At 45.9% G+C, this 26,854-nt stretch overlaps 1 protein-coding gene across 1 annotated transcript in view; it reads right to left on the reverse strand.

Annotated features, from left to right (window-relative positions):
- LOC141089251 (immunoglobulin superfamily member 1-like) overlaps window positions 1-26,854 on the reverse strand; it is a 156,376-nt gene that overhangs the window by 30,459 nt on the left and 99,063 nt on the right. The window contains exon 6 of the mRNA XM_073575558.1: window positions 12,234-12,515. Coding sequence (XP_073431659.1) covers window positions 12,234-12,515 — 282 coding nt within the window. The remainder of the gene's footprint in view (window positions 1-12,233; window positions 12,516-26,854) is intronic.

Raw genomic sequence — 26,854 nt, forward strand, 5'->3', positions numbered from 1 at the left:
CTTGTGCAAAGTGCGCTGTATTGTTGACCGATGCACAGTGACACCATCTGCAGCAAGATGATGCTGCAGGTCTTTGGAGGTGGTCTGTGGATTGTTCTTGACTGTTCTCACCATTCTTCTTCTCTGCCTTTCTGATATTTTTCTTGGCCTGCCACTTCTGGGCTTAACAAGAACTGTACCTGTGTTCTTCCATTTCCTTACTATGTTCCTCACAGTGGAAACTGACAGGTTAAATCTCTGAGACAACTTTTTGTATCCTTCCACTGAAAAGCTATGTTGAATAATCTTTGTTTTCAGATCATTTGAGAGTTGTTTTGAGGAGCCCATGATGCCACTCTTCATAGGAGAATCAAATAGGAGAACTACTTGCAAGTGGCCACCTTAAATACCTTTTCTCATGATTTGATACACCTGGCCATGAAGTTCAAAGCTCAATGAGGTTACAAAACCAATTTAGGCTACTTTCACACATCCGGTGTGTGGGGTCCGGCGGCGTGCGGCGAAAAGCCGGGCCGCCGGATCCGGCCTGCAGCCATGACACCGGATGTGTGTGCGGCGAGATGATACGGCTCGGACATTATTAAAGGAGCCGCAGGACAGAGGCAGCCAATGAGACAGCTGCTGAAAGGGAGGTGAGGGGAGGAGAGGATAGGAGAGGGGAGGGGAGGAGAGGGGAGGGGGGTGGAGAGAGAGAGACATGGGGGGTTAACATTAGTGTCCAGGCAAGAGAATCTCTCTCTCTTGCTGGGCACTTGTGGGGTTAACCCCACAGAGAGATCTCTCTCTCTCACCCAGACACTGTGAGTGTTAACCCCACAAGTGCCCGGCGAGAGAGATCTCTCACAAGTGTCTGGGTGACAGAGAGAGATCTCTCTCTCTCTCGCCGGGCACTTGTGGGGTTAACATTCACAGAGTCCGGGCATGCGCTGTGGAAAAAGCCGGTCCGGCGCTGCAAAAAAACGTTACATGGAACGTTTTTTCCAGACGCCGGACAGGCTGTTTTTGCCGGATCAGGCAAAAACCGGATACGCCGCATAGGTATCCGGCGCGATGCGGCAATAATGAAACTGAATGGGGGAAAAACCGGATCCGGTGGCAACCGGCGCCGGATCCGGTTTTTACACTTTTCGCCGCATCGCGCCTGATGCTGAAAACCGGATGTGTGAAAGAGGCCTTAGTGCTTCAGGAAGTCAGTAAAAAGTAGTTAGGAGTGTTCAAATCAAGAAAATGATAAGGGTGCCCATACTTGCGTATTTTCTGTTAGTACAATAAACCTCATTTGAATCCAGAAATGTAACTGAGTCCATCAGTTATTAGATATATGAAACTGAAATAGCTGTTGCAAAAACCAAAATTATTATAAAGAAAAAAGGTTAACATTAATAGGGGTGCCCAAACTTTAACATATGACTGTATATGTAGTATGTATGTAGTATGTATGTATATATGTTGTATGAATGTAGTATGTATGTATGTTGTATGAATGTAGTATATATGTAGTATGTATTTTTTTTTTTTTTACATTCAACACATTAGCCGGATGATGGGACTACTACTGTCCCATCATTGGCTAATGTGTCAATCACTGTCATTTTAGCAGGCATAGCCCTATGGGACTTTTAGTCCCATCGGACGATGCCTGCACACACACACAACCCCCGGCAGGCCCGCACAAACCCCCGGCAGGCCCGTACAGACCCCCAGCAGGCCCGCACAGACCCCCGGCAGCCCGCACAGACCCCCCGTCAGGCCCGCACAGACCCCCGGCAGGCCCGCACAGACCCCCGGCAGGCCCGCACAGACCCCCGACAGCCCGCACAGACCCCCGGCAGGCCCGCACAGACCCCCGGCAGCCCGCACAGACCCCCGGCAGTCCGCACAGACCCCCGGCAGGCCCGCACAGACCCCCGGCAGGCCCGCACAGACCCCCGGCAGCCCACACAGACCCCTGGCAGGCCCGCACAGACCCCCGGCAGGACCATACAGGCCCCCGGCAGGCCCCGCACAGTCCCCCGAGAGGCCCGTACAGACCCCGCCCACACACCGCCCACACTCTTCCCCACTCCCAAACTGGATGTGCAAGTAAAGAAAGGGATTTTTTAATTCCGATATTTGTGCCCCATTGACTTGCATGGGTTTCCGGTATCGGAATCGGCGATACCCGATACTTTTTGGGTATCGGTCCGATCCAATCCGATCCGATACTTCACGATATCGGATGGTATCGCTCAACACTAATCTTGGGTCAAATCCTGTCTCTGTGAGCCCGTGGGCAATTTACCGGTGGCCACCCATCTGCGCAGGAGTCCAACTTCTGTATCTTCCTGTTGCTGCTGAATCCATTTGTCACGGGGATGCTCCAGCATCTCTCCTAGGAGCCCCGGATGAGGCACTTCCTGCGTATTGACTGTAGGCGCAGCGGTGGTGAGGGCAAATGGCGTCTCGTCTGCTTCTAATTCGTCGTCTCGACTTCTTCCTGGGGTAGTGTGTCAGATTCTGGAGAGCGCGTCGGCGTGCACGTTTTCAGCACCCCGTTTGTAGATGATCTTATACTTGAATTAGGCCATTCGAGCCACCCACCGCTGCTCTAGGGCCCCCAGTTTGGCGTTCTCCAAAAGGGCTAACGGGTTGTTATCGGTCCGCACTACTACTTCGGAGCCTGCCAGGTACTTTGCGAATCGCTCCGTCATTGCCCACACTACCGCGAGGAGCTCGAGCTTAAAGGAGCTGTAATTGTCCGGGTTACGTTCTGAGTCGTGCAGCGACTGGCTACCGTAGGCGATCACTTTCTCCAGGCCGTCCTGCACCTGTGACAACACAGCTCCTAGTCCCTGGAGGCTCCCGTCGGTATGCAGGATAAACGGTTGCGAGATATCCGCATACGTCAATACCGGGGCGTCCGAGAGAGCAGCTTTGAGATCTTGAAACGCATCCTCTTGTGGTTGCTGCCACTGGATCTTCTGTCCATTCACCCCGGCGAGAGCCCCCTTCAGCAGGTCTTGCAGGAATCGAGCTCGGTGTGCAAAATTCTTCACAAATCGACGGTAGTAGCCGGCCAACCCCAAGAAGGCCCGCACGTCCTTTACCGTTTCGGGGGTAGGCCACCCGTGGATGGCAGCGACCTTTTCCTGGGATGGTCGGACGCCCTCTGCCGAGACAGTGTGCCCCAGGTATTTGATCTGGGTGCGGAACAGGTGGCATTTCTGGGGCTTTACCTTTAGCCCATACTTCTGTAGCCGGCCGAGCACCTGCCCCAACCGCTACAGGTGGTCCTCGAAAATGGCAGAATAGATGATAATATCATCCAGGTATATCAACGTGGCTTCAAAGTTGAGGTCTCCCAGACACCGCTCCATGAGCCGCTGAAAAGTTCCTGAGGCATTGGCCAGCCCAAACGGCATCCTATTGAACTCGAACAGTCCCATGGGAAGGATGAATGCCGTCTTGGCTCTGTCTTCCTCCAACATCGGCACCTGCCAGTACCCACTGGCCAGGTCTAGGGTTGAGAAGTATGTTGCGTTCCCCAGGGCGGACAGAGACTCTTCTATGCGAGGCAATGGATACGAATCCTTGATGGTGCAGGCGTTCAACTTCCGATAATCCACGCAAAAACGCAGAGTGCCATCTTTTTTTCCGAACCAGGACAATAGGGGCCGCCCAAGGGCTCTGGCTTTCTCGTATGACCCCCTTCTGGAGCATTTGAGCTAATAGAGTCTTCACTTCCTGGTATAGCTGCGGTGGTATTTGCCGATATCGCTCCCGGATGGGGGCCGCTCCTGCCGTGGGGATCCCATGCGTGATGGCCGTGGTACATCCGAAGTCGTCCTCGTGGCTGGCGAAGACACTGTAAAATTGTCCAAGAAGTGTCTCTACCTGGAGAAGTTGGGCTGGCGCTAGGCCGGAAAGTTCGGCCCGCATTCTCTCCAGGATGGCTCGACCTTTCTCCTGGGTCGAGGATACGGCAGTCTGTTGGGTTCGTACCGTTACTGCCCAAGGATCTTCGGGCTGCACCTTCAACTGGACCGCGGGGTCCGGCAGCATCTCCTCCAAAGGCTTCACTAGTTTGGCCATTTCGGCCCGGGGCTTCAGGGCGATATCTTGAAATATGATCTTTAGGTGGTGATAGTAATCAATGGAAGAATGTTCCAAGGAAGTGCATATCTTGTAACCTTGTGTATATTTAAATTGCTTGTCTTCTTTTGTTTGTTGTATTAAAACCAATAAAAAGAGGATTGAAAGAAAGAAAACCTGCTGTCTGGTGCACAGAAGCTGTTGTGTTCGAATTCTGATAGTACTCCCCTCCTTCCAGGATGGCCTCTGGACATCTCAGGTGCTGGCTTCACTGGATGTTTCAGATGAAAAGCTCTTGTAAGCCTGGATGCATGGATGTTGTCCTCCGGCTCCCATGAATAATCTTTTGGTATGTAACCTCTACATTGCACCAAATATTGTAGTCTCCGCCTAAATCTTCTAGAATACCGAATTTCATCCAGAATGTGCTCTTCTTCGCCTTGGACTTTTTCTGGTGGAGGAAATGGCTGAGTTCTTCCTGGAATTTTAAGGCTGTTAGGAAGTTTTAAACAGAAATCAACTGAGCTAATATGTGCAGAAATTTGAAAAGGTCCTATGAATCTTTGACCCAATTTAGAAGATGGTACGTTTTGTTTTCAGATTTTTGGTGAAAAGTCAAACCTTGTCGACCTGAAGGATAGGAGGGCCTTTGCGATGTTTATCTGCTATTTCTTTATAATCTTCTTGGGCCTTTTGTAACATTTCAGTTACCGTATATACTTGAGTATAAGCCGACCCCCTAATTTTGCCACAAAAAACTGGGAAAACTTATTGACTCGAGTATAAGCCTAGGGTGGGAAATGATCCATAGATTATTCCCCCATATGGTGTCCCCAGAAGAAGCTCCATAGATTATTCCCCCATATGCTGCCCCCATAAGAAGCTCCATAGATTGTTCCCCCATATACTGCCCCCATAAGAAGCTCCATAGATTGTTCCCTCATATAATGCCCCCATAAGAAGCTCCTTAGATTATTCCCCCATGTGCTGTCACTGCTGCTGCTTGTAAAAATAAAAAATATGACATACTCACCTCTCCGTCGCTGGGTATCAGATACTCACCTGTCCTGCATCCATGGCTGCTCACCGCTATCTGCCACATCATCAGTCAATGACGTTCAGACTGCAGGAGGTGCAGCGCGCACTAATCACGTCACCGCGCCCTCTGCTGTCTGAAGTCACTGATCGATGACAGACAGCAGGAAGCAACCATGGACGCTATTCACACCACAGCGTCCGGCAGGCAGCGGTAGTTCCATCTCCGTCCGCTATAGCCTCAGTGGCGCCGGCTTGATTTTACTCAGGTTATCTGGGGTTAATCTAGCTGGAAATCAGGTGGGATGTTTGGTCACGCCCACGTTCTTTAAATAGTCGTGCTGGCCTGTGGGCGTTGCCGATTATAGCTTGTGTTTTATGCCAAGTGGTTCCGGTCTGGAGAGGAGGTGTTGGAGAGAGAAATTCATATCTGGTGTCGTTAGATCCGTTGTTACCTTTTCGCCTTCCTATATTTGTGCTTTGTTTTGCCCTGTTCACATTACAGTATTGTCCTGTGTGTTTGCGGCGCGGTGTGGTTTAAGTTCTCCCTGTCTGTCATTACTGTGTGGGCTTTGGTGGTTTGACAACTCACTGGGTGGAGGGTTCAGCTTAGGGCTGAGCAGGAGATAAGGAAAGGCTGGAGGCTCAGGCATTTGCACCATTAGCAAAAACCCTAGGTTGAGGGTCAGACAGGGTTTTCCCTAGTATGAGGGACTCCGCAGGGGCCCCGGGTATGTCAGCCTCCTTTGACCTAAGCCCCGCATAACACTTACCCGTCCTGACGCTGTCGCTTGAGCCCCCAGCTTCTCCACGCTCTCTCTTCCTGCGTTCAGCGGTCATGTGATACCGCTCATTAAAACTCATGAATATGCGCATATTCATGAGTTTTAATGAGCGTGACCGCTGAAGGCAGGAAGAGAGGGCGCGGAGAAGCTGGGGGCTCAAGTGACAGTGTCAGGACGGGTAAGTATGACCTGACACCCACGCCCCCCCTTCCCCCTCCGACCCCCCGGTGTATATGACTCGAATATAAGCCGAGAGGGGGACATTCAGCCCAAAAAAATGGGCTGAAAATCTCGGCTTATATTAGAGTATATACGGTAGTTCTTTTTGAGCTTTCTAAAACTCTGTAAGTCTGGTTGTAACAGCAGGAACCAAAGTATTAAATGGAAGATTAGTAATAAATACTGGGTGCAAGACAAACAGTGGGTACAGAAAGTATTCAGACCCCTTTAAATTTGTCACTCTTTGTTTCATTGCAGCCATTTGGCAAATTCGAAAAAGTTCATTTTTTCCTCATTAATTTACACTCTGCACCCCATCTTGACAGAAAAAAAACAGAAATGTAGAATGTTTTGCAAATTTATTAAAAAAGAAAAACTGAAATATCACATGGCCATAAGTATTCAGACCCTTTACTCAGTATTGAGTAGAAGCACGCTTTTGAGCTAGTACAGCCATGAGTCGTCTTGGGAATGATGGAAGAAGTTTTTCACACCTGGATTTGGGGATCCTCTGCCATTCCCACTTGCAGATCCTCTCCAGTTCGGACAGGTTGGATGGTGAACGAAGGTGGACAGTCATTTTCAGGTCTTTCCGGAGATGCTCAATTGAGTTTAGGTCACGGCTCTTTCTGGGCCAGTCAAGAATGGTCACAGAGTTGTTTTGAAGCCACTCCTTTGTTATTTTAGCTATGTGCTTAGGGTCATTGTCTTGTTTTAAGGTGAACCTTCAACCAAGTTTCTGGAAGAGGTTTTCATCCAGGATAACTCTGTACTTGGCTGCATTCATGTTTCTTTCAATGGAAACCAGTCATTCTGTCCCTGCAGCTGAAAAATACCCCCATAACATGATGCTGTCACCACCATGTTTCACTTTTGGGATTGTATTGGGCAGGTGATGAGAAATGCCTGGTTTTCTCCACACATACCGCTTAGAATTATCACCAAAAAGTTCTCTCTTTGTCTCATCAGATGAGAGAATCTTATTTCAAATAGTCTGGGAGTCATTCATGTGTTTTTAGCAAACTCGCAAACTCTATGCGGGCTATCATATGTCTGGCACTGAGGAGAGGCTTCCGTCGGGCCACTCTGCCATAAAGGCCCAATTGGTGGAGGGCTGCATTGATACTTGACTTTGTGGAACTTTCTCCCATCTCCCTACTACTTCTGTGGAGCTCAGCCACAGTGATCTTGGGGTTCTTCTTTACCTCTCTCACCAAGGCTCTTCTCCCACGATTGCTCAGTTTGGCTGGACGGCCAGGTCTAGGAAGACTTCTGGTGAATGGTGGTCCCAAACTACTTCCATTTAAGGATTATGTAAGCCACTGTGCTCTTAGGAACCTTGAGTACTGCAGATATTCTTTTGTAACCTTGGCCAGATCTGTGCCTTGCTACAATTTTGTCTCTGAGCTTCTTGGCCTGTTCCTTTGACCTCATGATTCTCATTTAGTCTGACATGCAGTGAGCTGTGAGGTCTTATATAGACAGGGTGTATGAATTTACAAATCAAGTCCTATCAGTATAATTAAACACAGCTGGACTGCAATGAAGGAGTAGAACCATCTCAAAGAGGATCACAAGGAAATGGACAGCATGCGACTTATCCCCTCTGTGTCATCTGACGTACTATTCCATCCATGAGACCTGGGAATTAATTCCCATGGACAGAATAGTACGTCGTGCCCTTTAATGTGACATCACGACTTAAGTCGCAGTGATCGCATTAAAATTCCGACACTATCTTACCTGTAGGAAGATGGTGTCAGGATCCTGGGTTGCGTCCTCCCCCATGCAGCCTCCTGATTGCTGTGATTGGCTGTTCAATTCTGAACAGCCAGTCACGGCCTTTCTCATTGTTAGGAACTTTGAGTACGGCAGATATTCTTTTGTAACCTTGGCCAGATCTGTGCCTTGCTACAGTTTTGTCTCTGAGCTTCTTGGCCTGTTCCTTTGACCTCATGATTGTAAATTCACACACCCTGTCTTATATAGACAGGGTGTGTGAATTTACAATTCAAGTCCTATCAGTTTAATTAAACACAGCTGGATTTCACTATTCATCTCTTTAAGATAATTAGTTTCCATTGGAGACTTTATAGTTTTTGCATCCTTCTATCCAAATTTTTCTGTTATGTCTTGAATCATGTGATTTTGATTCAGTAGGAAACTTCCGTCTTCTCTTTCTATCTGTGTTCCTAGGTACTGTTTCACATTTCCCAAGTCTTCGATTTCAAAATGTCGCTTCAGGATTTTTAGAATGTTTTCTTTATCCCTTTCTTGTTCAGAACAAATGAAAATGTCATCTACATATATAAGTACATAAATCCATCTATTCATCAGCCTTTTTGTGTACAAGCATGGATCAACTTTGCTTCTTTGAAATTTTTAATTTGTAAGCACTTCTGTGATTTTGTCATCCCACGCTTTAGCTGCTTGCTTTAAACCATATATGCTTTTCTGTAGTTTGCAAACTTTGTTTGAGTTTCTTTCATCTTTGAATCCTGGAGGTTGTTCCATGTAAATGTCTTCTGTTAAATCTCCATTCAAAAATGCTGTCTTTACATCCAGATGTATCAGTTTCATCTGATTCATTGCTGCAACTGTAAGTAAAGTTCTTATTTTAGTATGTTTGACAACTGGAGCGAATGTCTCATCATAGTCTTCTCCATATTTTTGAGAATATCCTTTAGCTATGAGTCTTGCTCGGTATCTTTCAGGTGTGCCATCTGTTTGGTATTTTACTTTAAAAATCCATTTACATCCTATGGCTTTCCTTCCTTCTGGTAAATCTGTCAGTGTCCTTCTATTTGAGTCATGCATGGATTTCATTTCTGTTTCTGTTGCTTCTATCCATTTATTAGTTTCTTCTTTAGGGAGTTTAGATATGCCTTCCCAAGAAGTAGTAAATTTTACTTGTGCTTGTCTTGTATGAGAGACGTTTTGTTGGTTTACCTTTGCTTTCTCTCATTGAACGTCTTGGTTCTGTGTCTGTTTGCAGCAATTCTTTCAACGTACATAGCATTGGGATGGTAACTCTGATAATAGCCTGATCACGGCTCATGAGATTGGTGCAGTACTCAAAGTTATCAAACATCTCACAAATGTCAGCGATCCACATCCACTCGACAGTTATGTGTCTTGGCTGAGTCGCAGTCTGACGGGCACATTTAAGCTGGTATGCAGCAAGTGCCCTCTGCTGCTCACTAATACTTGACAACATATCATATGTTGAGTTCCACCATGTGGGCAGGTCACCAATGAGTTGGTGATTTGGCAAATTAAATTGCTTTTGAAGTGCTGCAAGATCGGCAACAGTGGTAGAGGAATGGCGGAAATGGGCGCAAATACGGCGCACCTTCTCAAGTATGTACAGCAAGTGAGGGTATGTTTTGATAAATTTCTGAACCACTAGGTTCAGCACGTGAGTTATGCATGGCATGTGTACCAGCTTCCCAAGCTTTAAAGCCGCCACCAGGTTCCGCCCATTATCGCAGACAACCAGACCCGGTTCGAGTTGCAGTGCGGAGAGCTACTGATCGGTTTGTTGTTTTATTCTTTGCCACAGCTCTGCTGCAGTGTGTGGTGTTTGACCTAAACAGATCAGCTTCAGCAGAGCGTGTTGCCACTTTGCCGACGCGCTGCTGCCCAGCTCCCAACTTGGGAGTGATGTGGAGGGTAATTCAGCATAGGATGAGGAAGCGAAGAGGAGGAGGAAGAGGGGAGACAGGACAAATATAATGAGGCAGAAACCATGATTGAGGTTGGGCCCGCTATTCGTGGCGTGGGTAGGATATGTGATCTTCCATTTTGCGACTTGTCCCACCCTCCACCAGGTCCAGACAGTGTGCCGTGACAGAAATGTATCATCCCTGTCCACAACTACTTGTGGTTGGTGAGAGCACGCTTTAGATTCTTTAACATGTGCTGTTGTAACGCGGGGATGGCACACTGGGCTGGGAAAAATAGTTCTGGCTGGGAACAGAGTATCGTGGGGCAGCCACAGCCACAGCCTAGAGATCACGGAAAGACTGTCAAGCCAAAACGGCAACGTCTCCATGGCTAGCAACTTGGCAATGTGCACATTTAGTATTTGTGCTTGTGGGTGCGTTGGTTGGTATTTATATGCTTCCTTTCATAGATCTGGGGCACGGGCAACTGGATGCTTGGCTGGGACAAACAATTGGATGAGATTGTTGTGTCCTGTGTCTCTGCAACTGCAGCTTGTTAGCAGGAGGTATGAGCACCTGCTTCCTGGTCAGTAGATTGGGAAGGATGGATCACAGGCGACATGGCTGTGGTTTGACCCGCAGACACTGATTTGGTACCCTGTTGTTCCACCCACCGACTAGGGTGCTTGGATGCCATGTGTTTCCGCATACTGGTGGTGTTCTGGTTGCCTTTGCCCTGGCCTCTGCTCAGCTTTGTGTGGCAGATGCTACAGATGACAATGTTTGGTTCAGAAGGACTATCCAAAAAACAAAAATTCCAGACAAAGGCTGAACGCCGCCTTGCCTTGACTTGGGACAGAGAGGGATTGCTCTTGGCAACAGTTGACAAACTTTGCACTCTGCTCAAACCAGTAGCCTTTGGTGCCCTTGATGGGTGGTTGCTGCCTGCATCTCATTTGTGCAGTACCGTGCATGCTATTCAGTGTGCAAACAGCACCGCAAGGGCAAAAAAATTGGCCTGAGGTTAAAGCCGAAGATTTAGAAAAACAGTCACCACCGAAGACAGCCGTGGTTGCTGCCTGTGTCTCAGTTGTGCAGTACCGTGCATGCTATTCGGTGTGCAAACAGCACCACAAAGGCAAAAAAATTGGCCTGAGGTTAAAACCAAAGATTTACAAAAACAGTCACCACAGAAGACAGAGGTTGGTGCTGCCTGCGTCTCAGTTGTGCAGTACCGTGAGTGCTATTTGGTGTGAAACAGCACCGCAAGGGCAAAAAAATTGGCCTGCAGGGGTAAATGTGACCCCAAAAATAGCTGGCAAAACTGTCACTACTCCTTGACCTTATATAGCACTTTCACCTCTCAGAAGAGCTGAGATATTGAGGTACTATGTATGTACTGTAACTCTCCTGCCTATCTCCCTGCACTACAGTCACCTACTACTAAAATATTCCAGGTAGCTCTCACAAGAGCTTTTGTGTTTTTGAGATGATTCATGGATGATTTGCAAAAGCACAACTCTCCCTAGCAGCGGCTCACACTTTCCCTATGCTAACACAAGCTGTGTGCTTGATGCAATGTGCAGAAAATGGCGGCGGCAAGGCTTACCGTATTTTTCAGATTATAAGACGCACCCCAAATTTTGAGGAGAAAAAAATATTTTTGTAATAAAATGTTGGTGCTTCTTATAATCCATGCATCTTATTGCTTACCAGGGGTGGTGGCTGCAGTGAAGCGGGGTCCCAGGGTCGCTGCTGGAGGAGGCAGGAGTGGGGTGATGCTGCAGTCCGCAGTCAGGAAGGGCTCCGATGTGTGGCGAGCTGCTGCAGGGGTCTTGTGCTGCTGCGGTGTCTGGTGCTGCTGCCAGGTGTCTCCAGGTGCCTGGCGGTTGCTAGCCAGTGCTACGGGTGTCTCCGGTGCGCAGCAGTGCTGCGTAGGTGTCCCGCGCTTGCCCGGGGCTCTGCCGACATTTTGCAACAGGCCAGAGCCCCGGCACTTCACCTGTTCCCTGTGTGGTGGACTCCAGTTGCTGGCCAGTGCTGCGGGTGTCTCTGGTGCCCAGCGGTGCTGCGTAGGTGTCCCGCGCTTGCTCGGGGCTCTGCCGACATTTTGCAACAGGCCAGAGCCCGGGCACTTCACCTGTTCCCTGTGCGGTGGACTCCGGGAATATGGTCGCTGGGAGCGGCGCATGTGCAGATGGTGATCTCGGGACCAAGATCTCGAGAGATGAGATCTCAGTGCTGAAATCTCATCTCTCGAGATCTTGGTGCCGAAATCATCATCCCGTCCAGATGAAGCTGTGGCCCAAAAACTCTGGATTCATTCTATGTGAGCTGTTCTCAAATATCTACAGCAGTCCCAAAGGGTTTTCAGAACTATGTTCTTGGGAATCTACCGTCTCGATCAGAAGATTATTCATTTGAAATATTTTGAACATAGATATTAAATGTATCTCACCTTCTAATGTCAAGAAGATCTCAGCACTCTTAGGTGATAGGATTTCCTCTCCTAACATCTCTACAAAGCTTCTACAGGAGTAGCATCCATCAAATTCCAGACTGTAGTTAATAACAAATTGATTTTTTTGCCTAACTGAGAAAATTTCCCCTCCGTTTCGATACAAACGATATCCGGTGATTAGGGAGAAGGAAGGATTTGATATCTCACACACAATCTCTACTTGGTCACTTTGATTTAGAATATTCTTTCCATACCTTAAAGATGGAGTTGGAGGCATGTCTGAAAAAAAAACAAAAAATATTGTATGATATGTGCATGTAGGTTTGGGCTTCAAGCTTTACTGAACCATATCACACAGCATTGCACAACAAAAACAGTGGATGGGAAATGATGAGAGAATGTAACTATGATAATTACAATGAGATACCATCTTTTATGTTCTCTCTGCTGCAGTGCACTGTAATTCACATCAGTCCCTCTCTTTTCACTGTACAACTCACAGACTCTACATTCTTAAAATGCTCTATGCCACGTTCTTCCATCATACAACATAGGAAACGCTCTCACAAATCACAAACCATCTGGTCACTCTCTCAATACTTCTTCTGTTAGTTGCAGGAGATATATCCTCTAATCCTGACACATTAAAGTTAACTCCTGGCCTGCTCCATACAGAAAACCTGCTAATGTAATTAACATCCATTGCTTGTCTTTTCCTGTCTCTTATGCCCTCTGGAATTCACTGTCAGCATGTAACAAACTCCCCTTAATTTACGACTTCTTCCATTCTAATTCTTTTACCCTTCCGGCTCTCGCTGAAACCTTGATCCAGAAGTCAGATGCCACCTTCATTCCTGCTGTCTTATACGCTGGCGTACATGTTTCTAATGTCTCCATAATGGAAAACATACGTTATAAGTGTTAATCTGTTTTTTTTTTTTTTAATCAAAATGTGCACTTCAAGTCACCCCCCCAGTGCCTTATCACTTATTATCATTTATGTAGTTGAGGTCAACACTGTCAGACTTTTCTGCCCCATCTCCCAGCGAGCGGTGGTTGTGTACCGCTCATTGGCCAATCCCACCACTTCTTTGATCATTTTGAAACCTGTCTTCCACACTTTCTATCCTGTGTCATTCCCACTCTTATCAAGGAACTATTTAACACATCCATTGATAGTCCTCTGTCCCCACTCATTTTCTATCCTTAAGGGCCTGTCACACTAAGCGATATCGCTAGCAATATCGCTATAACGTCACTGGTTTTTGTGATGCAGCAGCGATATAGCTAGCGATATCGCTATGTCTGATACTTACCTCCGACCGGCTCCGCCGCTGATTATCGCAGATCGCGCGAGAACATCCTGGACCGTTTCTCGTCGTCAGCTTCCTGCTGGGCTTCCTGTGATGCCGACGAGCGACGCGTGGACGCGGGCGGGAGGACGACAGGATCGCCTCGTCTGACAGGTAAGTAACGACCCCCGACCGCTGCTATGTCGCTGGTGAGATCTGCCTGTGTGGCAGCTCACTAGCGACCACTTAGCGATGTACCAGCGATCCTGACTGAGTCATATCGCTGGTCGGGATCGCTGGTGCATCACTAAGTGTGACAGTACCTTAAACCTCCTCGCTAGGCCATTCACAGCATGCTAAAGCTCTTTTATATGACGATAGGAATACACAGAACCTGGTCCTCTCCCAGCTCTGCTCAGTATACAGTATAATTTTTTCAAATTCCCTCTCTCACTCTCTGACTACAACCTTTTTTCCTTTGTTGTCAAGATTTGTTCCTCAATCAGGATATTCCTACGTAATACATAAATAGAAATCTATGTGCCATGAATGCCCAGCAACTTATGAAGAATGTGTTAGGGAGTACAGAGACTGATACATGCCCTTACCCCCTTACTAATTTCTAATTACTGTATATGTGTATGCCTTGTTGCTATGTTGTATAGTTATGTATCTACGTAGAGATAAGGAAAGCGTAGCACCCCGGATCGGACACTAGATGGGGGCACATTAGTGTACATAGTTACTTAGGAGGAGCTAGGAGTGTTAAGAAGAAAGTGTCTTCCTGTTGTTAGTCAGTAAGGGCCTATTGCCCATGTTGAGCGCATAGCTCCGTTACATTAACCAGATGCCCAGTACTTGCAGAGTCCTTAGGAACAGAAGTGCAGCTGAAGCAGCAGCGTGACCGCAGTTGAGAACAGGAGCTTGATACATGTTCATGGACCAGTACAGGGACACAGGTCTTTCACCATGTGGCAAATCATTGCATGGGCTGACGCCCTCCGTTCTGGAGCGAAATGGACGAGGGAACTCCCAGGAGTACTGAGCTTGTACAGGGAGGACGCTGTGTTATCGCAAGAGGCGGTATGACTCAGTAATGTACTGAAGGACGTAGGAGAAAGTGTAGGGAAAGCGGAGAACGTGGACTGTGTGGAACTTAATGCTGATGTTGTAACTGACAAGAATGTGCTGCGCCAGGAAAAGAGTAAAGGTCTTCTTTTAAGTTTGAAATGGACTGTCTCTTACAGTGCCTTGCGAAAGTATTCGGCCCCCTGGAACTTTTCAACCTTTTCCTACATATCATACTTCAAACATAAAGATACCAAATGTAAATTTTTAGTGAAGAATCAACAACAAGTGGGACACAATTTTGAAGTTGAACGAAATTTATTGGTTATTTTAAATTTCTGTGGAAATCCAAAAACTGAAAAGTGGGACGTGCAATATTATTCGGCCCCTTTAACTTAATACTTTGTTGCGCCACCTTTTGCTGCGATTACAGCTGAATGTCGCTTGGGGTATGTCTCTATCAGTTTTGTACATCGAGAGACTGAAATTTTTGCCCATTCTTCCTTGGCAAACAGCTCGAGCTCAGTGAGGTTTGATGGAGATCGTTTGTGAACAGCAGTTTTCAGCTCTTTCCACAGATTCTCGATTGGATTGAGGTCTGGACTTTGACTTGGCCATTCTAACACTGGATACATTTATTTGTGAACCATTCCATCGTAGATTTTGCTTTATGTTTGGGATCATTGTCTTGTTGGAAGACAAATCTCTGTCCCAGTCTCAGGTCTTTTGCAGACTCCAACAGGTTTTCTTCAAGAATGGCCCTGTATTTGGCTCCATCCATCTTCCCATCAATTTTAACCATCTTCCCTGTCCCTGCTGAAGAAAAGCAGGCCCATATCATGATGCTGCCACCACCATGTTTGACAGTGGGGATGGTGTGTTCAGAGTGATGAGCTGTGTTGCCATTACGTCAAACATATCGTTTAGCATTGTTGCTAAAAAGTTTGATTTTAGTTTCATCTGACCAGAGCACCTTCTTCCACATGTTTGGTGTGTCTCCCAGGTGGCTTGTTGCAAACTTTAAACAACACTTCTTATGGATATCTTTGAGAAATGGCTTTCTTCTTGCCACTCTTCCATAAAGGCCAGATTTGTGCAGTGTACGACTGATTGTTGTCCTATGGACAGACTGTCCCACCTCAGCTGTAAATCTCTGCAGTTCATCCAGAGTGATCATGGGCCTCTTGGCTGCATCTCTAATCAGTCTTCTCCTTGCTTGAGATGAAAGTTTAGAGAGACGCCCGGGTCTTGGTAGATTTACAGTGGTATGATACTCCTTCCATTTCAATATGATCGCTCAGTTCTCCTTGGGATGTTTAACGTTTTGGAAATCATTTTGTATCCAAATCCAGCTTTAAACTTCTCCACAACAGTATCACGGACCTGCCTGTTGTGTTCCTTGGTCTTCATGATGTTCTCTGTGCATCAAACAGAACCCTGAGACTATAACAGAGCAGGTGCATTTATACGGAGACTTGATTACAAACAGGTGGATTATATTTATCATCATTAGTCATTTAGGTCAGCATTGGATCATTCAGAGATCCACAATGAACTTCTGGAGTGATTTTGCTGCACTGAAAGTAAAGGGGCTGAATTTTTCACTTTTCAGTTTTTGCATTTCCACAAAAATTTAAAATAAGCAATAAATTTTGTTCAACTTCACAATTCTGCCCCACTTGTTGTTGATTCTTCACCAAAAATTTACATTTAGTATCTTTATGTTTGAAGCATGATATGTGAGAAAAAGTTGAAAAGTTCCAGGGGGCAGAATACTTTCGCAAGCACGGTATTGTACAACCACGGAAGCAGTGGAACTTCAGCCAGCCAGATGGGACCCTGATGGTGCAGAAGGTATGCTGCAGAAGGGACATTGTCTTCATGTGATTGGAGGCCAGGGTGCGCCAGAGCCACTAGTCTCAGCCACGACTATGGCCCTGGCCCTACCTCACAAATGTACAATCATTACTGGACATAATCTCCTCCCTCTCATGTCCTAAGTTAGCTTTAATGCATTATAATAAGCCCTTCATGAAGCTGCACCTCCTACACACAGAACAACCCAGCACATACGACGGCAATCCTGGCACACACGGCATACATATTTTCTCCAGCTGTGCTCCAGGTGTGCTTAATGTCTATGAAGAAAATCACTGATGGCTGAAGACTTCATCCCTTTTAAATTTATGCTCATAATATACAACCTCTGCCCTAAGTCTCTCTAAACTATGGCCTGCACCTCAAAATGTCTGTATCTCTCAAATTTTTCTTACCTCTGACACTACTAAAACCTTTACTGTTGCTTGGATTTATTCGCTTCTCTTTTAATAGGTCTCTCTCTTATTAAAGTGAACCTGTCAGCAGGATTGTGCTCGGTAAACTACAGACACTGTCAGGTTGGCGCCCACAGGCCACCTCGGAGCACGAGAATCTCATTAACTGAAAACTGCAAATAAAGATTAAATAACAACCACAAGACGGATTTCATCACCCCAGGTATCATTTTCTACAGTATAACGGTGCCAACCTGACTCTGTAGTTTACTGAGCACAATCCTGCTGACAGGTTCACTTTAACCCCTTCCTGACATGAGACGTACTATCCCGTCCACGGTACCCGGGCCCGTATGACCGGGGACGGGATAGTACGTCTACCGCGATCAGCGGCGCCCACGTGGTGAGCGCCGCTGATCGCGGCCGGGTGTCAGCTGATTATCACAGCTGACACCCGGCACTATGTGTCAGGGGCGGTCACGGACCGCCCCCGACACATTAACCCCTTGCACACCGCGATCAAACGCGATCGCGGTGTACCGGGAGTTAAAGGGAAGCATCGGCAGGGAGGGGGCTCCCTCCGTGCTTCCCTGAGCCCCCCACGGCAGCGCAATGTGCAGCGCTGCTGCGGGGGACTCCTATCCTCCAGGCCCCCGAATCCAAGATGGCGACGGGGGCCTTCGGGGGCCTGGGGAAGCTGGCTTCCTCAGTGCCTGCAAAGCGCAGGCATGAGGAAGCCTTGTGCACTGCCTGTGACAGATTGCTGATCTGTCACAGTGATCTGTGATGTGACAGATCAGCGATCTGTCACAGGACAGTGATGTCCCACCTGGGACTATGTAATAAAGTAAAAAAAAATTTAAAAAAAAGTGTAAAAATAAATTAAAAAAAATCGCCAAATAAATTAGTAAAAAAAAAAAAAAATATTCCCCAATAAATTCATTTTTTTAAAATAATAAAAAAAAAAACAATAAATGTACACATATTAGGTATCGCCGCGTCCGTAACGACCTGCCCTATAAAACTGTCCCATTAGTTAACCCCTTTAGCGAACCCCTTAAAAAATAAAAATAAAAAACGAAGCAAAAAATAATGATTTATTATCATACCGCCAAACAAAAAGTGCAATAACGCGAGATCAAAAAGACGCATATAAATATCCATGGTACCGCTGAAAACGTCATCTTGTCCCGCAAAAAACAAGCCGCCACACAGCATCATCAGCAAAAAAATAAAAAAGTTATAACTCGCAGAATAAAGCGATGCAAAAATAATTATTTTTTATATAAAATAGTTTTCATTGCATAAAACCGACAAAAACATAAAAAAACGACCTAAATGAGGTATCGCTGTAACCGTACTGACCCGAAGAATAAAAGCGCTTTATCAATTTTACCGCACGCGGAACGGTGTAAACGCACCCCCCCCAAAAGAAATTCATGAAACGCTGGTTTTTGTTCATTCTGCGTCCCAAAAATCGGAATAAAAAGCGATCAAAAAATTTCACGTGCCCGAAAATGGTACCAATAAAAACGTCAACTCGTCCCGCAAAAAATAAGACCTCACATGACTCGGTGGGTCAAAATACGGAAAAATTATAGCTCTCAATATGTGGTGATGCAAAAACTATTTTTACAATAAAAAGCGTCTTTTAGCGTGCGACAGCCGCCAAACATAAAAACCGCCATAAATAGTAAATCAAACCCCCCGTTATCACCCCCTTAGTTAGGGAAAAATAATAAAATAAAAAAAATGTATTTATTTCCATTTTTCCATTAGGGTTAGGGCTAGGGTTAGGGCTAGGGGTGTGTTGGGGTAGGGTTAGGGCTAGGGTTAGGGCTAGGGTTAGGGTTAGGGCTAGGGCTAGGGCTAGGGTTAGGGCTAGGGTTAGGGCTAGGGTTAGGGCTAGGGTTAGGGGCGTGTTGGGGTTCGGGTTGGAGTTAGAATTGGGGGTTTCCACTGTTTGGGCACATCAGGGGCTCTCCAAATGCAACATGGCGTCTGATCTCAATTCCAGCCAATTCTGAGTTGAAAAAGTCAAATGGTGCTCCTTCCCTTCCAAGCTCTGCTATGCGCCCAAACAGTGTTTTACCCCCTCATGTAGGGTATCAGCCTACTCAGGACAAATTGCAAAACAATTTTTGGGGTCCAATTTCTCCTGTTACCCTTAGGAAAATAAAAAATTGGGGGCAAAAATATCATTTTTGTGGAAGAAAAATGATTTTTTTATTTTCACGTCCGAGTGTTATAAACTTCTGTGAAGCACTTGGGGGTTCAAAGTGCTCACCACACATCTAGATAAGTTCCGTGGGGGGTCTAGTGTCCAAAATGGGGTCACTTGTGGGGAGTTTCAATAGTTTAGGTACATCAGGGGCTCTCCAAACGCACATGACAACCGCAGACCATTCCATCAAAGTCTGCGTTCCAAAACGTCACTGCTTCCCTTCCGAGCCCCGACGTGTGTCCATACAGTAGTTTTCTCCCACATATGGGGTGTCAGCGTACTCAGGACAAATTGGACAACAACTTTTGGGGTCCAATTTCTCCTGGTACCCTTGGGAAAATAAAAAAAATGGTGACTAAAAGATCATGTTTGTGGAAAAAATACGAATTTTTTATTTTCACGCCCGGGCGTTGTAAACTTCTGTGAAGCACTGGGGGGGTCAAAGTGCTCACCACACATCTAGATAAGTTCCTTGGGGGGTCTAGTTTACAAAATGGTGTCATTTGTGGGGGGTTTCCACTGTTTAGGTACATTAGGGGCTCTCCAAAGGCAACATGACACCCGCAGACCATTCCATCAAAGTCTGCATTCCAAAACGTCACTACTTCCCTTCCGAGCCCTGACGTGTGCCCATACAGTAGTTTTCTCCCACATATGGGGTAGCAGCGTACTCAGGACAAATTGGAAAACAACTTTTGGGGTCCAATTTCTCCTGGTACCCTTGGGAAAATAAAAAAAATGGTGACTAAAAGATCATGTTTGTGGAAAAAATACGAATTTTTTATTTTCACGCCCGGGCGTTGTAAACTTCTGTGAAGCACTGGGGGGGTCAAAGTGCTCACCACACATCTAGATATGTTCCTTGGGGGGTCTAGTTTACAAAATGGTGTCATTTGTGGGGGGTTTCCACTGTTTAGGTACATTAGGGGCTCTCCAAAGGCAACATGACACCCGCAGACCATTCCATCAAAGTCTGCATTCCAAAACGTCACTACTTCCCTTCCGAGCCCTGACGTGTGCCCATACAGTAGTTTTCTCCCACATATGGGGTAGCAGCGTACTCAGGACAAATTGGAAAACAACTTTTGGGGTCCAATTTCTCCTGGTACCCTTGGGAAAATAAAAAAATGGTGACTAAAAGATCATGTTTGTGGAAAAAATACGAATTTTTTATTTTCACGCCCGGGCGTTGTAAACTTCTGTGAAGCACTGGGGGGGTCAAAGTGCTCACCACACATCTAGATAAGTTCCTTGGGGGGTCTAGTTTACAAAATGGTGTCATTTGTGGGGGGTTTCCACTGTTTAGGTACATTAGGGGCTCTCCAAAGGCAACATGACACCCGCAGACCATTCCATCAAAGTCTGCATTCCAAAACGTCACTACTTCCCTTCCGAGCCCTGACGTGTGCCCATACAGTAGTTTTCTCCCACATATGGGGTAGCAGCGTACTCAGGACAAATTGGAAAACAACTTTTGGGGTCCAATTTCTCCTGGTACCCTTGGGAAAATAAAAAAATGGTGACTAAAAGATCATGTTTGTGGAAAAAATACGAATTTTTTATTTTCACGCCCAGGCGTTGTAAACTTCTGTGAAGCACTGGGGGGGTCAAAGTGCTCACCACACATCTAGATAAGTTCCTTGGGGGGTCTAGTTTACAAAATGGTGTCATTTGTGGGGGGTTTCCACTGTTTAGGTACATTAGGGGCTCTCCAAAGGCAATATCACACCCGCAGACCATTCCATCAAAGTCTGCATTCCAAAACGTCACTACTTCCCTTCCGAGCCCCGACGTGTGCCCATACAGTAGTTTTCTCCCACATATGGGGTATCAGCATACTCAGGACAAATTGGACAACAACTTTTGGGGTCCAATTTCTCCTGGTACCCTTGGGAAAATAAAAAAATGGTGACTAAAAGATCATGTTTGTGGAAAAAATACGAATTTTTTATTTTCACGCCCGGGCGTTGTAAACTTCTGTGAAGCACTGGGGGGGTCAAAGTGCTCACCACACATCTAGATAAGTTCCATGGGGGGTCTAGTTTCCAAAATGGTGTCATTTGTGGGGGGTTCCACTGTTTTGGTACATCAGGAGTTTTCCAAACGCGACATGGTGTCCGATCTCAATTCCAGCCAAAAACGTCAAATGGCGCTGCTTCCCTTCCGAGCTCTGCCATGCCCCCAAATAGTGGTTTACCCCCACATGTGGGGTATCAGCGTACTCAGGACAAATTGCACAATAACTTTTAGGGTCCTGTTACCCTTGGAAAAATAAGAATTGAGGGTGAAAAGATAATTTTTGTGGAAAAAATATGATTTTTTAATTGTATGGCTTTATGTTATAAACTTCTGTGAAGCCCATGGGGGTTCAAAGTTCTCACCACACATCTAGATAAGTTCCTTAGGGTGTCTAGTTTCCAAAATGGTGTCATTTGTGGGGGGTTTCCACTGTTTTGGTACATCAGGGGTTTTCCAAACGCGACATGGTGTCCGATCTCAATTCCAGCCAAAAACGTCAAATGGCGCTGCTTCCCTTCCGAGCTCTGCCATGCGCCCAAATAGTGGTTTACCCCCACATGTGGGGTATCAGCGTACTCAGGACAAATTGCACAATAACTTTTAGGGTCCTGTTACCCTTGGAAAAATAAGAATTGAGGGTGAAAAGATCATTTTTGTTTAAAAAATATGATTTTTTAATTGTATGGCTTTATGTTATAAACTTCTGTGAAGCCCATGGGGGTTCAAAGTTCTCACCACACATCTAGATAAGTTCCTTAGGGGGTCTAGTTTCCAAAATGGTGTCATTTGTGGGGGGTTTCCACTGTTTTGGTACATCAGGGGTTTTCCAAACGCGACATGGTGTCCGATCTCAATTCCAGCCAAAAACGTCAAATGGCGCTGCTTCCCTTCCGAGCTCTGCCATGCGCCCAAATAGTGGTTTACCCCCACATGTGGGGTATCAGCGTACTCAGGACAAATTGCACAATAACTTTTAGGGTCCTGTTACCCTTGGGAAAATAAAAATTGGGGTGAAAAGATCATTTTTGTGGAAAAAATATGATTTTTTAATTGTACCGCTGTACGTTATAAACTTCTGTAAAGCCCTTGTGGGTTCAAAGTTCTCACCACATATCTAGATAAGTTCCTTGGGGGGTCTAGTTTCCAAAATGGGGTCACTTGTAGGGGGTTTCCACTGTTTAGGTACATCAGGGACTCTCCAAACGTGACATGGTGTCCAATCTGAATTCCAGCCAATTTTGCATTGAAAAAGTCAAATGGCGCTCCTTCCATTCTGAGCTCTGCCATGCGCCGAAACAGTCGTTCCCCCCCACATATCAGGTATCTGCGTACTCAGGACAAATTGCACAATAACTTTTGCAGTTCAATTTCTCCTGTTACCCTTGGTAAAATAAAAAAAATTGAACCTGAAGTATTTTTTTTATGAAAAAAAGTTAGATGTTCATTTTTTTTTAAATATTCAAAAAAATTCCTGTGACGCACCTAAAGGGTTAATAAACTTCTTGAATGTGGTTTTGAGCACCTTAAGGGGTGCAGTTTTTAGAATGGTGTCACTTTTGTGTATTTTCTATCATATAGACCCCTCAAAGTGGCTTCAAATGTGATGTGGTCCTAAAAATAAAATGGTGTTGTAAAAATGAGAAATCGCTGGTCAACTTTTAACCCTTATAACTTCCTAACAAAAAAAAATTTTGGTTCCAAAATTGTGCTGATGTAAAGTAAACATGTGGGAAATGTTAGTTATCAAGTTTTTTGTGTGCCTTATCTCTGTGATTTAAGGGCATAAAAATTCAAAGTTGGAAAATTGCGAAATTTTCAAAATTTTCGCCAAATTTCCGTTTTTCTCACAAATAAACGCAAGTTATTTGAATGAAATTTTACCACTAACATGAAGTACAATATGTCACGAGAAAACAATGTCAGAATCACCGGGATCCATGGAAGCGTTCGAGAGTTATGACCTCATAAAGGTACAGTGGTCAGAATTGTAAAAATTGGCCCGGTCATGAACGTGCAAACCACCCTTGGGGGTGAAGGGGTTAAACTCTCCTCTCTCAAATCTATCCCGGAATTCAGCAGGCTATCTGCTACACTGATTCAGCATGTTCAACTGCTTCAATGATGCCGCCACCCTGTGCCCTTCATTGCACTTGTTGTCCTTATATCAGAGTCTTATATAAGGTGAACACACTCATTCACAAAGTTCTCCACAATTCTGCACTGCTCTACACCTCCTCCCTCATCTCTGTCTACCAGTCTACCAGTGCTTTCTGCAATGTGAGTAATTAAAGACTAACAACTTCTTTAAACCAAACCTAATTGTCCAAGACTTTTTCCATGCTGTGCTAGTTCTGTGTAATGCACCACCACAGGGAACCTATTTTACATGATAGGTTCCCTTTAAGATTCCATTATGGGACTTGAAGAAGCAATCAATAGACTGCTTCTATATTACACTGCAAAGTCAAAACAGTGACAGGCATTGTTTTATGCAGAACCTACAGGAATAGACAAATGACGCGCCCCAGAGGCCCGTTAACTTCAATAGGAAATGTCACAGTGGCTGTGACCCGGTCTGTGGCCTCAGGCGGTCATGTAAAAGGGGTTGAATTGAATGGGGATAAAGTCTATGAAGTGATTCCGTGACACCACCTGTGGTTTCTGGTCAGATTGACCAGCGCTGCGGTGTTGCTTCTCTGGGACAGATGTTGGGCGCAGCTGAGATGTTGAAGCTCTCCACAGGTAGAGCTGTAGTCCCAGGGCAGTAGAGATGAGTTGGTAGATGGTGAGGTAGTGTAGAGAGGGAGATGTAGCAGTGCTGGATGAGTGGCGTAGAAAGAATGCGGAGGACACAGTGGCATGCAGTTCAATTGGCTTTACTCACAGTTCTGCTGTACACACAGATGCCTGCTTCAATGCTGTGTTCTCCAGGTTAGGGGTCCAGCCAACTTCCAGATAAGATGAAATGCACCTTTCCAGCTTTCCCTGTCAGTGTGTGCCTTTCCTGGCCATCTCCAAACAATATGCTGCTTTTCCCACCTTACTTCCACTCCAGCTCTTCACAGTTATCGTTCTGGGCCGACAGCTGTGAATCCTGTTCAGACAACGCCACACTGTCTCTGTGATTCTATATAGCCACCTTTCCAGTCGGACTACTCGTGGTAGGGGCGATGGTCCATAAAGTAACCAAAGCTGTCGGCTTGCTAGTGGCACCCTGAAGAATGCGATCTAGGCTAGGGTCCGTTCCCTTTGCGACTAGTTTCTTCCTCCACCTGACCTGTAGTCAGCATGGATAAGGGACCCACAGGGAGTTCGCTCCAGCCGTGTCCCACAAGAACCTTCTTTCCTAGGGAGCTTCCCTTGTATTCCAATCCGTCCAGCAGCCTCTAAGCAGTAGAGCTGCTGCAGACACGTCCCTCTGCTTTCCCTGCCTCAGAGGGATCTGATCTCACTTTCTATCCTGCTCTCTAAACTACGCTCCGCCCACCTCCCAGCACTCTTCGTGTTCCAAGCAGGGAGCCATAAAAGGTGCTCTCTGCTACACTACTAGTATGTGTGGGGTGTGGGTGTTGAAATCTGGTCGGGTGCATCCACCTTACCTGGTCGTGGGATACCACACCTCTGGGTGAGTTGCAGTACCTCTGTGGCGACTGGACCCTCAATACCACATGTGTATATGACTGTGTATATCAATACCACATGAAATATTCAATGCACACATATTGCAGGAATATAAAAGACTGACCCATTCGGCCGTTTAGTACAAAAAATGGGCTCGAGCCTCCATATACATTAGAAATAAGTCTACTGATCCACACTATATCAGCAGGAACGGTCTACTATCTGATGTGTATGAGGCCTACTGACTCTCCTGAGAGACAAATCCAGGGGAGAGAGGAATCGGCCAGTTTAATTTCACATACCCAAGTCCAGCAGTGGTCATCTCTCCTCTGCCATTAAAGACATATTAATGTTATGTTGATCTGAGAATGTGTATGGGGCTGTCGGGAGAGATAGCTGTCAGCTGAAGAACTTTCTTTTTGCATCCACTTCTAGTAATGGATCAAAAAATGTGTAAAAACCTACATCACTAAAGCTTTAAAATTTTGCTTTTGTGCAGTTGGAAGGTAAAATATATCCCCATTAAAAACAAAAGGACTTTTTATTCACAAATTTCACTCCAATACTAAGCGACAGTGCGAAATGATAAAAGCATCAGATTGTGGTTAAGTCCTTAAAGGGAAACTGTCACCCCCCGCAGGCGTTTTTAAGTAAAAGAGCCACCTTGTGCAGCACTAATGCTGCATTCTGTCAAGGTGGCTCTTTTACTTAGCTTCCGTTCCACCACAGAAATAATCGTTTTGAAACCCTTAATGACAGCCAATACGTCTTTTAACTGACGTGAGATATAAGAGAATTGCATCCCCATACAGGTGACAATAAAGTAGCTGTCAGCTGTACAATATAGCTGACAACTTGCTGCATCAGCCACGATCCGTGTTTGCACCGTCCAAATCTTTTTAACCCCTTTTATGCTGCTGTCAATAGTGACATCATATAAATGGTTAAAAGAGTGTGGGGGGCTTCCTCTTTATCCCCTGAGATCATGATTGTGTGGTCCTGATGTTTGCTATGGCAATTCACAACCAAATAGTGGCCTTAGAGTCTGACGGCTGTCGTAACCTGTTCAGAAATTAGCGGCATTTATTAATGTTTTTGTGTGGTATGACTACCTGGATTAAATGGAAAATCATTCAAAGTTTGAAAATTGCTAATTCTTTAACATTTTTCTCAAATTTCTTATTTTTTTTTACAAATAAAAGCAAAACATATTGACCTAAATTTACCATTATCATAAAGTAGAATGTGTCATGAAAAAACAATCTCAAAATCACTGGGATTTGTTGAAGTGTTCCAGAGTTATTACCATATATATTAGCACTGGTCAGATTTAAAAAATTTGGCTCCGTCACTAAGGGGTTAAAATCCTTCAGACATACCTGATATTTGTCAAGGGGGCAGGGCTTTCCCCCCTGGACACAGACACCTCACATACGTCAATCATGTCCAGCTTTTGAATTTGACGCCACCACCTCAGCGTTCTTTTCTTTTTCTCGTGCCTGCTGCACTGCTGCCCTGCTTAGCTCCACCCCTACTGGTCACATGGTGCTGACATCATCACAGGCCCTGCTGGCACCACTGCTCTGCTGTGCTTCGCCCCTACTGGTCACATGGCGCAGACATCATCACAGGCCCTGCTGGCACCACTGCTCTGCTGTGCTTCGCCCCTACTGGTCACATGGCGCAGACATCATCACAGGCCCTGCTGGCACCACTGCTCTGCTGTGCTTCGCCCCTACTGGTCACATGGCGCAGACATCATCACAGGCCCTGCTGGCACCACTGCTTGCTGAACTCCGCCCCTACTGGTCACATGGTGCTGACATCATCACAGGTCCTGCTGCACCACTGAAAGAATAATACAGCGCAGGTGTGAGAAAAAGAATTGAACGCTGAGGAGGCAGCGCCGCCAAATTCAAAAGCTGGACATGACTGATGTATGTGAGGCTATGTGTCCAGGGGGGAAAGCCCTGCCCCCCTGGCAAATATCAGGTATGTCTGACCAATTTTAAAAACGATAATTTTGGCGGTGGAAGGGACGCTAAACAAAAGAGCCACCTTGACAGAATGCAGCATTAGTGCTGCACAAGGTGGCTCTTTTACTTAAAAACGCCTGGAGGG

This window comes from Dendrobates tinctorius, unplaced genomic scaffold (assembly GCF_039654945.1).
Source record: "Dendrobates tinctorius isolate UK_male_01 unplaced genomic scaffold, ASM3965494v1 ptg000044l, whole genome shotgun sequence".
NCBI classification, from domain to species: Eukaryota; Metazoa; Chordata; class Amphibia; order Anura; family Dendrobatidae; genus Dendrobates; species Dendrobates tinctorius.